The sequence below is a fragment of the Morone saxatilis genome, unplaced genomic scaffold, assembly GCF_004916995.1.
Source record: "Morone saxatilis isolate NCDOM2014 unplaced genomic scaffold, NCSU_SB_2.0 Contig0, whole genome shotgun sequence".
NCBI classification, from domain to species: Eukaryota; Metazoa; Chordata; class Actinopteri; family Moronidae; genus Morone; species Morone saxatilis.
Window position 1 is genome coordinate 13906039 of NW_023339650.1, and position 13938 is coordinate 13919976.

The 13938-nt window shown below is 41.0% G+C and overlaps 1 protein-coding gene across 1 annotated transcript in view; it reads right to left on the reverse strand.

Moving 5' to 3' along the window:
* ptprn2 (protein tyrosine phosphatase receptor type N2) overlaps positions 1–13938 on the reverse strand; it is a 106668-nt gene that overhangs the window by 17477 nt on the left and 75253 nt on the right. Inside the window, exons 12-14 of the mRNA XM_035656926.1 lie at positions 8766–8981; positions 6261–6464; positions 1205–1352 (exon numbers count right to left, since the gene is read on the reverse strand). Coding sequence (XP_035512819.1) covers positions 1205–1352; positions 6261–6464; positions 8766–8981 — 568 coding nt within the window. The remainder of the gene's footprint in view (positions 1–1204; positions 1353–6260; positions 6465–8765; positions 8982–13938) is intronic.

A 13938-nucleotide genomic window follows, 5' to 3' on the forward strand; every position in this document is an offset into this window, starting at 1 on the left:
ACTTCAAGTTGAAGCCACTGAAAACTTGGCCTCGAATCTTTTTCTTAACTTCAGGACTAAATCACACATTTTAAAAAAACTTTAAAAAGACATTAGTTATTATTTATGATAATAAATATAAGTTAGAGGTGAACACAAACTCTTCGTCAGGGCTGTGTGGATGTGGTTCGATCTGATTTGACCGACTGAGCAACCCACCAACTGTCATCACATTTCATACTGAGCCCCGCCCACTCAAAGAGCACAGACAAAAACAGAAATATAGAAAAATAATCCAAACTGTTCTAACTTTGGCGCAAAATGTTATGTTCTTTTAGTTCCCCATTACTCATAATAATAGACTGATTATTTGGATGGTTTTCAGGGTATTTAAGGGTGATTACTCGAGTATAAAGTTGGTGTAATTTCCGTTCTCACAAGGCTTATGCAGTTTAAAAATAATAGTGGGGATAGTGGGATGTTGTTAGATGATTATATCCGCTGTAGCTAGCTACTATAACCTAATGCTACCACAAGAATTTCAGGATTGGTTGAAAACTCCATCTCCAGCTGACATTTAAATGTTTCCAGCAGAGTTGGTTTAAAAATGAGAATCCTGTAAATGGGTCTTAATATGGACTTGTACATAGTCTACATGTCCCTGGTTTAAATGTCCTCATGGCATAAAGGACCTGCACTGTTTGTGTATTTCAGGGTAGAGCTAACCAGCCCTAGCACTATAGCAGAGTATCATTCATTCAAATGTAATTAAAATGACACTTAACATAACATACTTGTGGGTGAGGTTGTTTGAATGTAAACTTTCCCAAACTCTGAAATACTAGCATCTTTGCACACAGTGGATGTTCAGTTACTGTTCCTGTATTACTATAATAATATAGTTAGTTGATAAAATTGCTTTGTCTTCGGTCAATTTCATCTCAAAGCAAGTTGATTTGAATTGCAAAATAACAACTTTCTCACCCAAATGTCCTTTATTTGTTTTCAGGAAAAACAATACTTAGACGGATTATTTGTTTGGAAACATATCTTAACAGTGTCGCTTTGGCTTGTTTATCCGACTGGTTTTATGTAGCTCTTTGAAGCATCTGTTCACAAATATTTCAACAACAGTTACTCACTGGGTTGGCCTTGTAAAATGGTGGGAACAGTCTCACAGTAAAAAAAAAAAAAAACAGAAAAAGAAAAAAATGAATGGACTCACATACGACCACGGCGTCTGAGCGGTTCCTCTTAGAGTTCTGCTCACTCTGCCCCACACTGCAGGCGCTGGGCTCTGCCTGGTAGGAGCACAGGGCCTCCCACTCACGCTCCAGACGGTTCTTGTTCTTCAAGTGGTCCTCCATGTATGACTAGAGGAAAACAGACACCACCTTAGCCACCATTTCAGGTAACAAGCCAGAACCATGCGAAAGAGAGAATTTATCTCAAAATGTGGCTGTAAAAAGATATTTTGTGCTTGTTTTGCAGCAAATTTGCATTAATTAAACCAGAAACATGAAACAATTCATCTTCCCCATTTCATAGCTGGCTTGAAATAGCTTGTTGTTATTTTTTTCCATTGTATTTTCTTCACCACAGGCTAACCAATAAATAAACTGGACCAAAAACACTAAATCCGTGACAACAACACTTTCCATTAAAGCCATGATCAGGTGTCATGGAGCATTATTGTTCTAAGCTGTTGTATAGCATAACAGCTGGGTGAGGAGGAGGCTGCTGAAGATCTAGGTGGGGAAGGTGTGCTAATGTTTGTGTCTTCGTGTGTTTGTGCATGTGTGTTTGACTGAGAAAGAGAAAAAAAATCACACACAATTAAGACTCCTGAAAGGTTTGTCTGCATTGGAAATACTTCAGGGGTGTTTCAATCACGTCCCTCACTGCTTGCACAGCCACTGATAAGATTGTCTGCATTTAAGCCGTCGCTTGGAGAAGACAAAATTGAATTCGCTAGAGAGACAAAGATGGAAAAAGAAAAGGGGGAGGGGACGAGGCCTGTGTATGTGTGTGTGTGTGTGTGTGTGTGTGTGTATTCTCCCAAACCAGGGCAAGTCTTAGGGAGCTTAGAGGCTGTAGCTGGCAAGACGGCCTTTTTTAGCATAGTGCCGTGTTTCGCTTTCACTCCTGTATCATGGCTCCCCTCCCAATGGGGTTAAATGGTTTAGTCCGCTATTGTGTGAGGCAGAAGATTACAGACTCATAAACTGATGTCAGGGATCAGCTGGCTAATACAATGAAAGTGATACCCAGATGTGCCGGGTTTTTATCCCATATTAAAGGCGGTAAAGGTAGGCTGAGCAGAGAGGTGACACTCCATTGTTACATCCGATTTATTCACTCCTGTCTGTCAAAAGGGAAATCCAAACCTTTGCAGGATATATACAATTCCTACTTAGATGATAATCACAAATAAGCTTGTCCAACGCATAATAGGCAATTACCCTTTACTTGTGAATTCAGACATCTCCAGCATGCATGCAAAGCATATTAGGTGACTTATAAGAACATTACAAATCCTACAGACAATGGAAATCAAAGTTTTATTGTTAGATACGGGACCAAAGGTGCCACTCAGGTGTTAAAAGCCACACTGAGAACAAAAAAAAGCAACTCTTGCGAATAATGCAGCTGCATAATGAGAGAACACAACAGCACAATGTGTTCTATCTGAACCCATTAATGACATAAAGTGATATTTCTGCTTTTTCTACTTGGAGCCATCCCTGTTTGAGCTTTTAATTTTATGCATGCAAAAAAAATAGTTAATGTCAATTCTAATAGCAGGGAACACACATATATTTGCGTGCGTGTTGTTGTGCATCGCCTACGCAAACACACAGTGCTGTCTTCCCTGGAAAATGACAGCATGCCATTATGGCCACTTGACAGAGGCTGTCACCACTATGCTCTTGTCACCCTGTACAAGTACTCTCTGCTTGCCAGCCTGACAGCGTCCCACCTCCCCTACCAATATTACATCTCCATGTACTTGATAAATCCACTCTGAATTGCATCCCATTCTATTCAAACGATGCCCTGAATCGATTGCATTCCAAATTCATATTTTTGCAGCTTAATGCAATGCAGCCAGCAGGCCCTTATCAAGCCCTCCCGTTCCTAGGGGGAGGCAGTGGACCATGGCGTATTCCAGAGACAGGGTAACGAAGGTTTAGTGAATGGGGGGATTATGTCTGCCAATCAGAGGGTTGGGATTGGAGGCCTGGGTGTCAGGGAAACAATGTCTAATCCTTCCTAAGCAGTCTCCTCGGCAGCAGAGGGTGCCGGGTGAAATCAGGATGAAGGGACAACCAGGGGAGCCAGACACAACAGGTAACACATTACTGTCAAGCTCCACTGTCAAATTAAAACGAACAATACTGGTAACAGTTTGTACAGGGAGCTTTATGATATGATAAACAGCCGTGAGAGGCGGAAAAAAAGGTATTAATATGTATGTTTTTGTGTGACTAATAATAGTTAAATAAAAAAAACACACATTGTTTTGTCTTGAATGGAATTTGACTGGCTCATAAACTAAATTTAAAATTGTGAGTAAAAGCCACTGAGGGCAGAGCATGTTGCATGAGTCAGTGGCTATTTTACTTGAGCAAATAATTCATCATTTCACATAAAATTGAACAATAACTACTCAACATAATGAAAAAGAGCCTCAACCTACATAATTATTGATTTTTCTTCTCTTTCCAGTACAGAGGTGATTAAGCCGAGGGAGCACTATAGCAACAGTATCAACATTTTGACCCTGTTTCTAGACATTGTGTTTCCAGACATGTGTTTTTTGTTTCACATGCTTGTGAGGAATAACAAGTTTAGTGACTATAAAGTGCTGTCCATGGTGCTGAAAGGATTTGCACTGCAGCAATAAGCACAGGAATACAGCCACGTAAGTAACACATGCTTACATGTCAGATCTGGTAATTGTTTTTTGAGGTTTTTAACCACTTAGTAGGTAACATTTGCAAGGTTGTAGCACCATACTGCAGCTGAAAAAGGCAAAAGAGAGACGATAGAAAGTGTAAGACAGCAGAGGTGTGTCATAGCTCTGAAAAAACACAGCAGATGACTCAGCACACAAAAGCATCCAATTTCAGTTTTGAAGTCGGAAGTCGTTATGCAAGACTTTTTAAGTCTTAAGGTGGGCCGAACAGTGGGGCTCAACATCGTAGTTCATTTATCCTGACGGCACCCTCGCAGTAGCACAGTGGTTTTATGCGTGTATATATTGTATGTGTGTGTGTGTGTGTGTGTGTGTAGGGTGATTGGGCCTCAAAAAAAAAAGGACCCCCAGCATATGTGCTTTGGAAAGCCGAGTATTCATCATCCTTCTCCACACGGTGTGAGCTCCAGAGAGCGAGAGAGGGGTGAGATGAGAGGAGAGGAGAGCCGAGATGGGAAAATATAGGTCTGAGATCAGTGATAACAAGGCAATCTCACACATGGTTTCATGTGAGATGGCAGTGGAATTTTAAAGAAGAACCCCTATAGGACATCTCCATGTCAATCATGGCATGAAAGAGAAGTAAAGGTCCCTGTGTGTTTTACCTTTCTACTTTGCAATGCCTGCTTTGCTGCTGTGAAGAAACTGGGGCTAATAATAACAGCTCCTAGAAATGATTCACAGTGCCTCTTTTGTTATTGCAGGGCTAAATGCTTTTCTATTGTCAATGTTTTCAAAAGGGGCTTCACAAACAAGCCTTGACGAGTGCAACAAAACCCATCTATTACCACCAATACAAGGCATTACTCAGATTCACTCTCATTCATTATAGCCTCCCAATATAAAAGCTAGACATGCAGTGTGATGAATGCTCTCTCCATTAATGGAAACACTGCAAGGCATCTATCCATCTCTTTTATCAAGCTTGTCTCAAATGAATGAAGCGAAAGTTGTGCAAAATTAAAACAATCCATTGTGTGTTTGTGGAAGCGTTGGCAACCGAAAGCTTTTTCAACCAAAAAATAAATAAAATAAAAATTTCTAAAACCTCCAAATGACAATCAGATGGGTAATGATATTTCAGTTTTGAGCTGCTCCCATGACGCAAAACAATGTCTACCTTATTTTGCTGCAGCAGTGAGAGAGACGGAGGAGGTAAAAGATGAAAATGACAGTGGGGAGAGAAGCAGGACAGAATGATAAAGAGAGAAAATGACATAGTAAAGGGAGGAAAAAGTTGGAGGAGAAAAAATGAAGACAACAGAGCCAAGATAAAACAAGAGTGAGAAAACAGCGGGAAGAGTGATGGAAAAAAAAAACCCAAAGATAACAGAGTTCTGAGGAGGATGAGGTGAGAGAGGAATGAAAAAGAAACATCCAAACAGATAAACAGAGAAAAATCAAGCTGTTGGTTTTCAGCACAGGGCCTTGCATATTCATAGTTTTAAAAGCACTATAATATATATGCTCACATGAAATACCTCAACAGCCTATTCCTGTTAGATCTGGTCGTTCCCAACCTCTTCTGCCTGACGTATCTCCAAAGCCCCTTACAGATGATTACACCTACATCCACACCCCCCGACAGCTCCCAACATCATTTGAATGGATTTTAAGAAGGATGTTGTTAGTGATATAAAACGGTTTATTGATACAATAAATATTGAACTGTAAATGTTCAGGTCGTTTCGATCGAGTTGTTTGCATTCGTTCAACACTGTTTGCAGAAGATGTTTAAACTATTTAACCCTTGCATTTAGGTAACTATTTTAACAGTTTATCCATTACTTTTAGCTATTCCAACTGTTTATTCATTACGTTTAACTAACTATTTCAACCATCCATTACTTTAAGCTAGCTGTTTCAAATGTTAATCCAATTTGAGCTATTTCAATTGTACACTGTACAATACAATATGTTTAGCTAACTATTTCAATTGCTTAACCAATTAACTAGCTAGCTAACTATTTCAATTGCTTAATATAACCAATAACTCAACAATCCATGTTACCAGTGGCAACTGCAGAAGTACCTCTTGGGGTACAAGTAGCCCCTGTCCAAAAAGCATGGAAGTTTCTCAAACTACACTAAACTCACCCTGGCAGGTTAAGTGCACAGTCAGTGAGAAATGACATGTTGTGGTTGTTTAGTTGTAATAATCCGATGCTAAGAACCACAAAAAGTCTCTGAGGGCTTTACAACAAACCACACCTTAACCAACTTCCATCTATTCACCGTCTCTTCTCCCTCGCCACATGACTCATTACCCACATTGTCTTTGGAGTCAAAGCAAGTTCCTTACCAGTATCATGTGACCAGTGGAGATGTCCATGTTGGATGGCACTGGCTCTTCGCACCAGGAGGAGGTGCTGCTGCGGGTGGACGGGCTGGCTGCGGGGCCATCACTGAACTGGGACGAGACGCTGTTGAGCCGCGAGTGGCGCAGGGTCTCAGGCCGCTCGACTCGCTCTGACGTCCGGATCGCCATACGCTGGCGACAAAGCTCCTGGGGATTACAGGATATAATGCTGAAGCACTGATCATCAAAAATGCAGTTTTTTTCCCCTCAGACTCTTTGCAAGGTTTCATATTTTCTTTTCATGCACATAACAATAGTTTTATGTAGGTTGTGTGCTTATCCCTGCTGTTAGAGGCTGTAAATGCACCTTGTAAAATCCTGTATCTCGACTGACTTGATCTGTCCTCACTTGCCTCTAGATTAATGGCTTATCCTTGTGGATTATAGGGCTTATACTAATTATGTCAAAAATACATGGTTGAGGAACCCTACACGATTTATAGAATAAATTCAGTATGTCACACCTGGCTGCAACACAATGACTGTCTTCATTGTTTAAGAATGGATCTTTTAGCTGTGAAAAACAGTGATCTTTTAAAATCCTGCACAAAAATCACCACACTACACAGTCAAGCTCTACAGAGCAAAAACTAGATTCTTTAGAAAAGAAGAATCTGCACAGATAGAAACACAACGGGAGAATCTATCCATCAATCAAACAGGAGCTCCACTGTAAATATATAACCGCAGAGAACCAAAGGAGATAAAAATGCAATGGCACAATTGTAAAGTATAATTTTCTATTTTGATTGATATCTCCAGGTTTCTGAGACTCGCTAAAAGACCCACTGCGACGAAGATTACACTTCTCCCAATGACTCAGCTTTTCTCCCATCATGCCTTAGTGCAGAGACAGGACATCAAAAATTTGAAGACTAGGCATTATCTACTCTGGTATACACAGAATGAAAAGAACGGGAAAAGAAAAGAAAAAAGCCCCTATTGTCAGACTTGTGCAATCATATGCATGTGTAAATAAACTTTGCCTGATTTCCCCCGAAATGGTGTGGTCACACTTGGTTTTTCAGTGTTAAATTCATAATGTGTAAAGCCCATCATGTTTGGTTTTGGGGGGCAGAGCTAGTCATCTCCACAGAATTCATTTCCATACTCAATTAATAACAGCGAGGGCAGGGCAGACCAGACAAAATGCATTGTGAAAGCATATGCTATCTCATGATCTATCATAGTGATATTTCCCTCTGGAACACAGGCCCCTCTAAGCCCTGTTCTTGGATCAGCTTTCCCGCCGTCAGACTTTAATGATTAGAGTCATGAAGCGGTGCCCTGGGCCTTGGCCTCGGGGCAATATCCAAGTCCACCTCATAATTCATCCTACTTCTCAACATCTCTGCAAAGCGCCGCGCTGTACCGGAGCCGAAAAATTGTCCCAGGAGCAGGCAGTGTGATGCTGTTAGCACCGGAGAGGGTCAGAGGAGAGACACATGGAGCCCAGAGAGAAGCACTAGTCGTGGGACAACGGTTTCCCCTGCGCCCCTCCCTCTTTCAGAGTACTAATAAGAATGAAAACAGGCTGGGAAACAACATCTATGTGCTGCCATCTAACAATATCTTTCTCTCACAGCACACAAACAACTGTATCTGTCAAACATAGAGAACACACCCACAGGAACGCCTGACAGAGATGTTATCCAATCCCTAAAGGTATACTGAGAAAGAACAGGTGCCTTATATAACATAAAATATGTATAAAGTAAAACATGACTACAAAAATATTGAAGAATATTTATAATAACCAAAAACTGACATAATTAATATCTAAGATAAAAAATGAATTCATTTTATTTATTTATTTCGGTTCTTTGTGGCCATTGTTATAACACTGTTACACCTCCAGCTTTTGATAGATAGAGAAACCCTGCGAAAACCTGATTAAATATTGAAAATGTTAACGCGACATGCAGATAAATATGTTCTGAGTGCCATGCTGGGCACAGCTGAGCCCCATCACTGAAAATCAATACAGCCCTGGCTGTCCATGGCCCTGGAGGAACAGAGGGAATAGGTCATAGGGGCGGCCTGTTCCCCCGGCACACACACACGCACACACTTCTCAGGCACGGGTGAGCATTGAGTTGAAATTGGATGCAGCGAATATCTATTGGAGCAATAAATCAAAAATACAAGAAATAAAAAGCATAACATTTCTGACAAAATGTGATTGCTGATGTACAGTCATTGCACTGCACAACAAAAACAATAATTTTTATTTAAAAAAAGCTAAATCACTATCATCACAACAGCCAAAAACCGCCATAAGAGCAGGTAGAAGAGAATGACGCAAACACATACACACATTAACAAACACACACTCACAAACCAATCAGAAAATCTACCGTATTCTGACAGTGTGTATTCTTCCAATGGCAGAGCGCGGGCCAAGTGTCCCGGCCCCTGATTGGCTCATAGTGAGGGGGCTGGTCTAACCTGATAGGTTGCGGTGGCATCAGTACTGGTGTCAGTCCCCAGGCTGGCCAGCTTCTCCTTCATGCGGAGGTGGGATCGCTGGCGCACGCAGAAGAAAGTGGCGGACACTGCCAGCGCCACCAGGATGAAGAGCATGCAGAGGACGGAGAGCAGCAGGAACTGGCCCGACTCCACCCTGGTCTCCTTCACCACGGGGATCTGGGTCAGGCTGCCCCTCTGGAGGACACACACAAACAGAGAGAGAGAACACACTGTCAGAGCAGTAAAGGATGCTATGTCTTTTTTCTGATTGATGTGGTCGTTTTTGATTTACAGCAACCTCCATATCAAGTCTACAGTGCATCAATTTTCACCTGAAGGCTTGTCTTGACTTTCCCGTGAAAATAATGTGGACTCAACAGCGCCGCGAGTGCTTCCTTACCTACCGCCACTTCCTCTCCCGCTCTTTCCTTCTTCCACCCACTTTCCACTGTCTGACCCACCCCCACTCATTAGCCAGCTCTAATACTGGCCTTATAATATGCATTAAGACTCAGTCAACCCCTATTACCAGCCCCTGTCCAGTGCTGTCTTCACACTGTGCCCCACTATAGATATTTACAACCCCATTTAGCGCTGGCATGGGGTGGGCTGGCACTGTGCAGCTACAGGAGGCTGGGATACTAAAAGCTTGTGCTTAATTAGCTCCTCTGGTCCTGAGTTTGGCTGGATTAGGTCCTGGCCCAAGCTGCACAGCTAATGGCTACCAGGACTGGAGAGACATCGACTGGACCTTCACACATCCACCACCAGTTGAATAGAAAATCCTTTTTTAAATATTCACACCCACATTGCATGTTAATTCAAACAGGAAAGTATAGGGTTTGTCTCACTATGGCAGGTTTTAATGTGCTGTAATATCATCTAAGAGATTATTATCAGCGTAGGTTAAAGAATTGCCCTTTGTGTTGATAATTGGTCCACTCGTGGCCATTTACTGTAATGATAAATTCCCTGTGGACCCCAGTGATACAGAATATTTTGAGAGCATAACAGCGATAATTACAAGCAGTTTGGGAAGGATAATTAATGATACCTAAAATAAAGCCATACTGTTCAAGACTGTCTTTGCTGATTTAATAAAATACAGACATCCTGCCAAGTTAGTTTTAATTTAACTCTCAAAAACAGAAAAAAACAAACAAATCCTCCTTACTGTTCTCCATGACTGACACTAAAACATGGAGTTTTTATAAAAGCCAGTTTCTCCACAGTCTTTGATCTAATTCTATCAGCTACATACATGCCAATAGCTATGCATCTGCAAAAGGGCAATATCAATAACAGTGCACAAATACATCAACATGCTCCTAATTGCCTGCATGCAATATTGAAAGATTGATGGGTGAAGTGAATCAAATCTACAACATGAAAAAAAAAAAAAGAAAAAAAAATGGCAGAGCTCTGACATTTAGCCTGAGGGGTCTAATGGGCCCCAGCTGAAGGATAGCTACATCTTGTTATACCATTTTCAAAACAAGACACTTCACCTCAGACCAGTAACAATATGGTTTGACCTTGTGGCTCGTAATTGCCAATGTTTTAGCGGTTGTGTGGATGCCCAGGTCTTTTCGATTACTGTGTTGGGCCTGACGACAGTTGCTGTTGATTGCAATTGCTGTGGCTCGAGCATGTAGTTTCAATCAAGCATTAAGAGGTTAGGCAACAACTGAGAGGTTTGAAGAGGCTCATATACGGGTACAGAGGGGAGAAATGGCCTCAATCCAGTGACTCATCTGTGTTTGGCGATCAAATGAACATACAGACAGCAGGAACGACACTTAGAAATTAACACAATTTTCATTTGCTAAAGTACTTGTTGAGAATGTATTTCAACCAGCATCACCTCTGACATAATCACACAATAAATGACTGAATATAGCACCTGAAAACCCTCATTAGATATATCTAATATTCAGCATATTTTGCACTGTAGAAACAGTATGTCACATCAGTGTAGTGCTTCAAGACTGCTGCCTCTGAAACCAAAGTGCCCCCTATAGACCTATTGGTTCAAACCTGCTTGACAACTCCAGGCTATTATATTCAACTAAAATCCTTTCTCTATTCTGAAAACAAAAAAACAAAAAAACACGTCTTATCGAGTTAATCAAAGACGTGGTCCTCTACAATCTGCCGCTACTCTTGAAAATATTCAGGTAAACACCTTGAAATGAATAAAAAGTATTTCCACTGTGGGAGCAAACAGGCTTGAAATGCACTGCAAGCATAAAAGAGTGTTTGAAGGCGGTAATCGTGTTAGAAAGAAACCAGAGGAGATACAGAAAGAGAGAGAAAAAGAGGGGGAGGAAAAGGGAGGAGATGTGAAGCTAACAATTACCTTCATGGGCCTTTTGAGGTCTGTCCCTTCGCTTTTTTATTTTATTTTTGTAATAAATGTATTTTACTATAATTGGAGTGCGTCTTAAAAATAGATACTTCTAATGCAAATGTTTAAAATATTAAAAAACACCAAACTAAAATTATTCACTAAAACAAAAAAAACATTTGAATTGTTAAGTATCGATATATGAAATTTTTATTTTCAGTAAATTGTAACTAGTTGACTATGACTATAATCAAAAAATATTTAGTTTCAAATGTTAGAGCAGGATTTTGCATTGAGATTTAAGATAGACATGAAATACTACCATGGAGTAAAGATTTTTCTTCCCTCCATTAATTCTATTAATAATCAAAATTCACCCTTTGAACCTCAATAACTTAATTTTTCTTGATTCCTTTAAAATAAACACTGCCCAGTGGAGTTACTACTCTCTGCCTCTAACAGACTTTCCTCTTCAGCTTCTCTCTTCTATTCACATTGCCCCTGTCTGGTGAATTGGCCAATCTGAGAGGAGACAAGGGGCAGATGGATTTCGGTGCTCTGGATTATTCAAATGATAGAGGAAAGGTCAAGCAAAGAGGAGTTGTTGGGGCGGCTGGACATCCATTCACTCACATCACAATACCTTTAAGAAGTACAAGAGGAAAATCCTCCCAAACACACAACTGCCAAACCTCAACCAACCCTAAACCAAGGTTTTAAAAAAAAAGTTGCACCAACAATTGAGGATTTAAGAGGTTTGAATTTAAGTAGTTTCTATCTATTTCTATATATCTATCTATATAACAAAAGATTACACATGAAATGCAAAATTCATGCTATTTTTCACAGAAAACACTGGGACACCAAGTAGGCTACTCTATAAAATTACTGAAATTTTGTGAATGTAGTATTAGTGGAAATTGTTTGTCCTGCATTTCACACACATATTTAAATCATAAAAGTCTTTGAACACAATTATTAATTTGAGAAATAAAGAAATAAAGCAATTTCATATGGACACACTCATATTAACATAAAAAACTGCAACATGAAATTTTCAGCCAATCAAGATTTTTGGAATTAAATCTAAGACCACGACACCAAGAGCTCAGTTGCATTAGATTTATAACAGATACAGCTAATTGCGTTTATTTTATTTTAACTGAACACATAATTAAAAAAAATAATTTGTGCAAACACTGAGAGGATTTAGCAGATCTCAGGGTTTCTGAGTTGGAGCTGCAGCCGGGCAGCACCAGGCAGGATGAACCTGCACAGAAACTTTGTCCGCTGCAGCCAGATGTGCACACAGCAAACCACCGAGCTCAAGGTCCAGTTTTAACAAGGCATGCATCGACGAGCTCACGTTTACATTGGCTATATTTGCATGCGTATTTTTTCCCGATGCTCGACCATATTTTATCCCATAAGCTGTTTGAGATTCGATCTCCGGCAGACTATCGTAGCAGAAAGGATGAGACGAAATGAAACCGTGAAACCACAGCTCGTGAAATATTCTGCAACACACGAAAATCATTTGCATTCACATCGGAAGCAAAACCAGCTTTCAATGTGATGTTACGATTGCTGACAAGTTTTCAAAGCCGGTCCTTTACCGCGCCTTTTACGCATTTGACGCATTAAAACTTGCACACTAAAAACGGGGGGGAAAAAAACAAAAAAGAAAACCCAGACACAAACGTTTCAAGCCAGGAGATAATTACCCAAATCCATGTCGCGGGGCAGAGCGCACATTTCGCAGTAAACGGAGGATGCTGAGTCTTGTATTCCAGAGAGCATGGTTAACCACTGACGCCCGCCGCAGCTCCAAGAAGCGTCTGTGCGTCCCGGCCGCCCACTCAGTCCGCTTCTCCAAAAGTTCCCCTGCGAGGGTCCCATGCATCCCCCAGCGCCAACAAAAGACCGCGGCTTCAACACGAAGATGAAGAAAAAGGAAAAAAAAAAAAAAAGGGAGAGTCGGAGAGAATAAGAAAAGGGAGAAGAATGTGGGATATGCCCGCCTGATTTTCCGAGCCTCGGAAGAATGTGCAGAAGCCCCACTAGTGAGTCCTTTCAGCGTCTCTGTGCCAATGAAAAGAGATGGGGAGGTGGTGGGGTTGGGTTTTTTGCGATCATTTAGTTAAGGCTGAGCCCCTCCTTATATTCAGCAGCTCAGGAGTCCCCGTCCATTGCACATGTCATATCCACTGGTTGCTATAGCGATGCCTCCACATGTTGTCGACAGTGAATGTTCAAGGAGCGATGCCTGGCTAATAGGCTTGCGGACCGAGGGGCGATATGAATGGACATAGGGCTAGACACTCATTTGTTGAGCTACTAGGGGTCTCTGTGTTCGGTGTGTGAATTGCTGTTTTCTCAGGCTCTCCTTTTCCTCTGCTCCCTCTCCCAGGGATTCAGTTATGTGAGCAGAATAAGGGAGATGGGGCAGTCTATTCTTCAAAGTAGGCTTTTTGCATTCAAAGCTGAAGTGAGCACTATAATAAGAGGCTACCACACAGTACAGTAGTTGTAAACTATATGAATGCTGCATGGGACATTGGGTGCAGTCTGAAAAATGCTCAGCCTAAAGTAAATTGTGTGTAATTGGCTAAAGTCTTTTCTCTGCTTCCCTCCAAGATCTGCCCGAATAAAGAAAAAAAGAGAGGAAAATTGCAAGTTTAACAAGTTTTAAAGATAAAACTCACCAAAAAAGCTATCCTAATTAGCAATCAGTCTGAAAAAAAAAAAAAAAGATCCAATGGACGTGATGAGCGACGATCTGCCGCCGAAGTGTCATCAACAAGA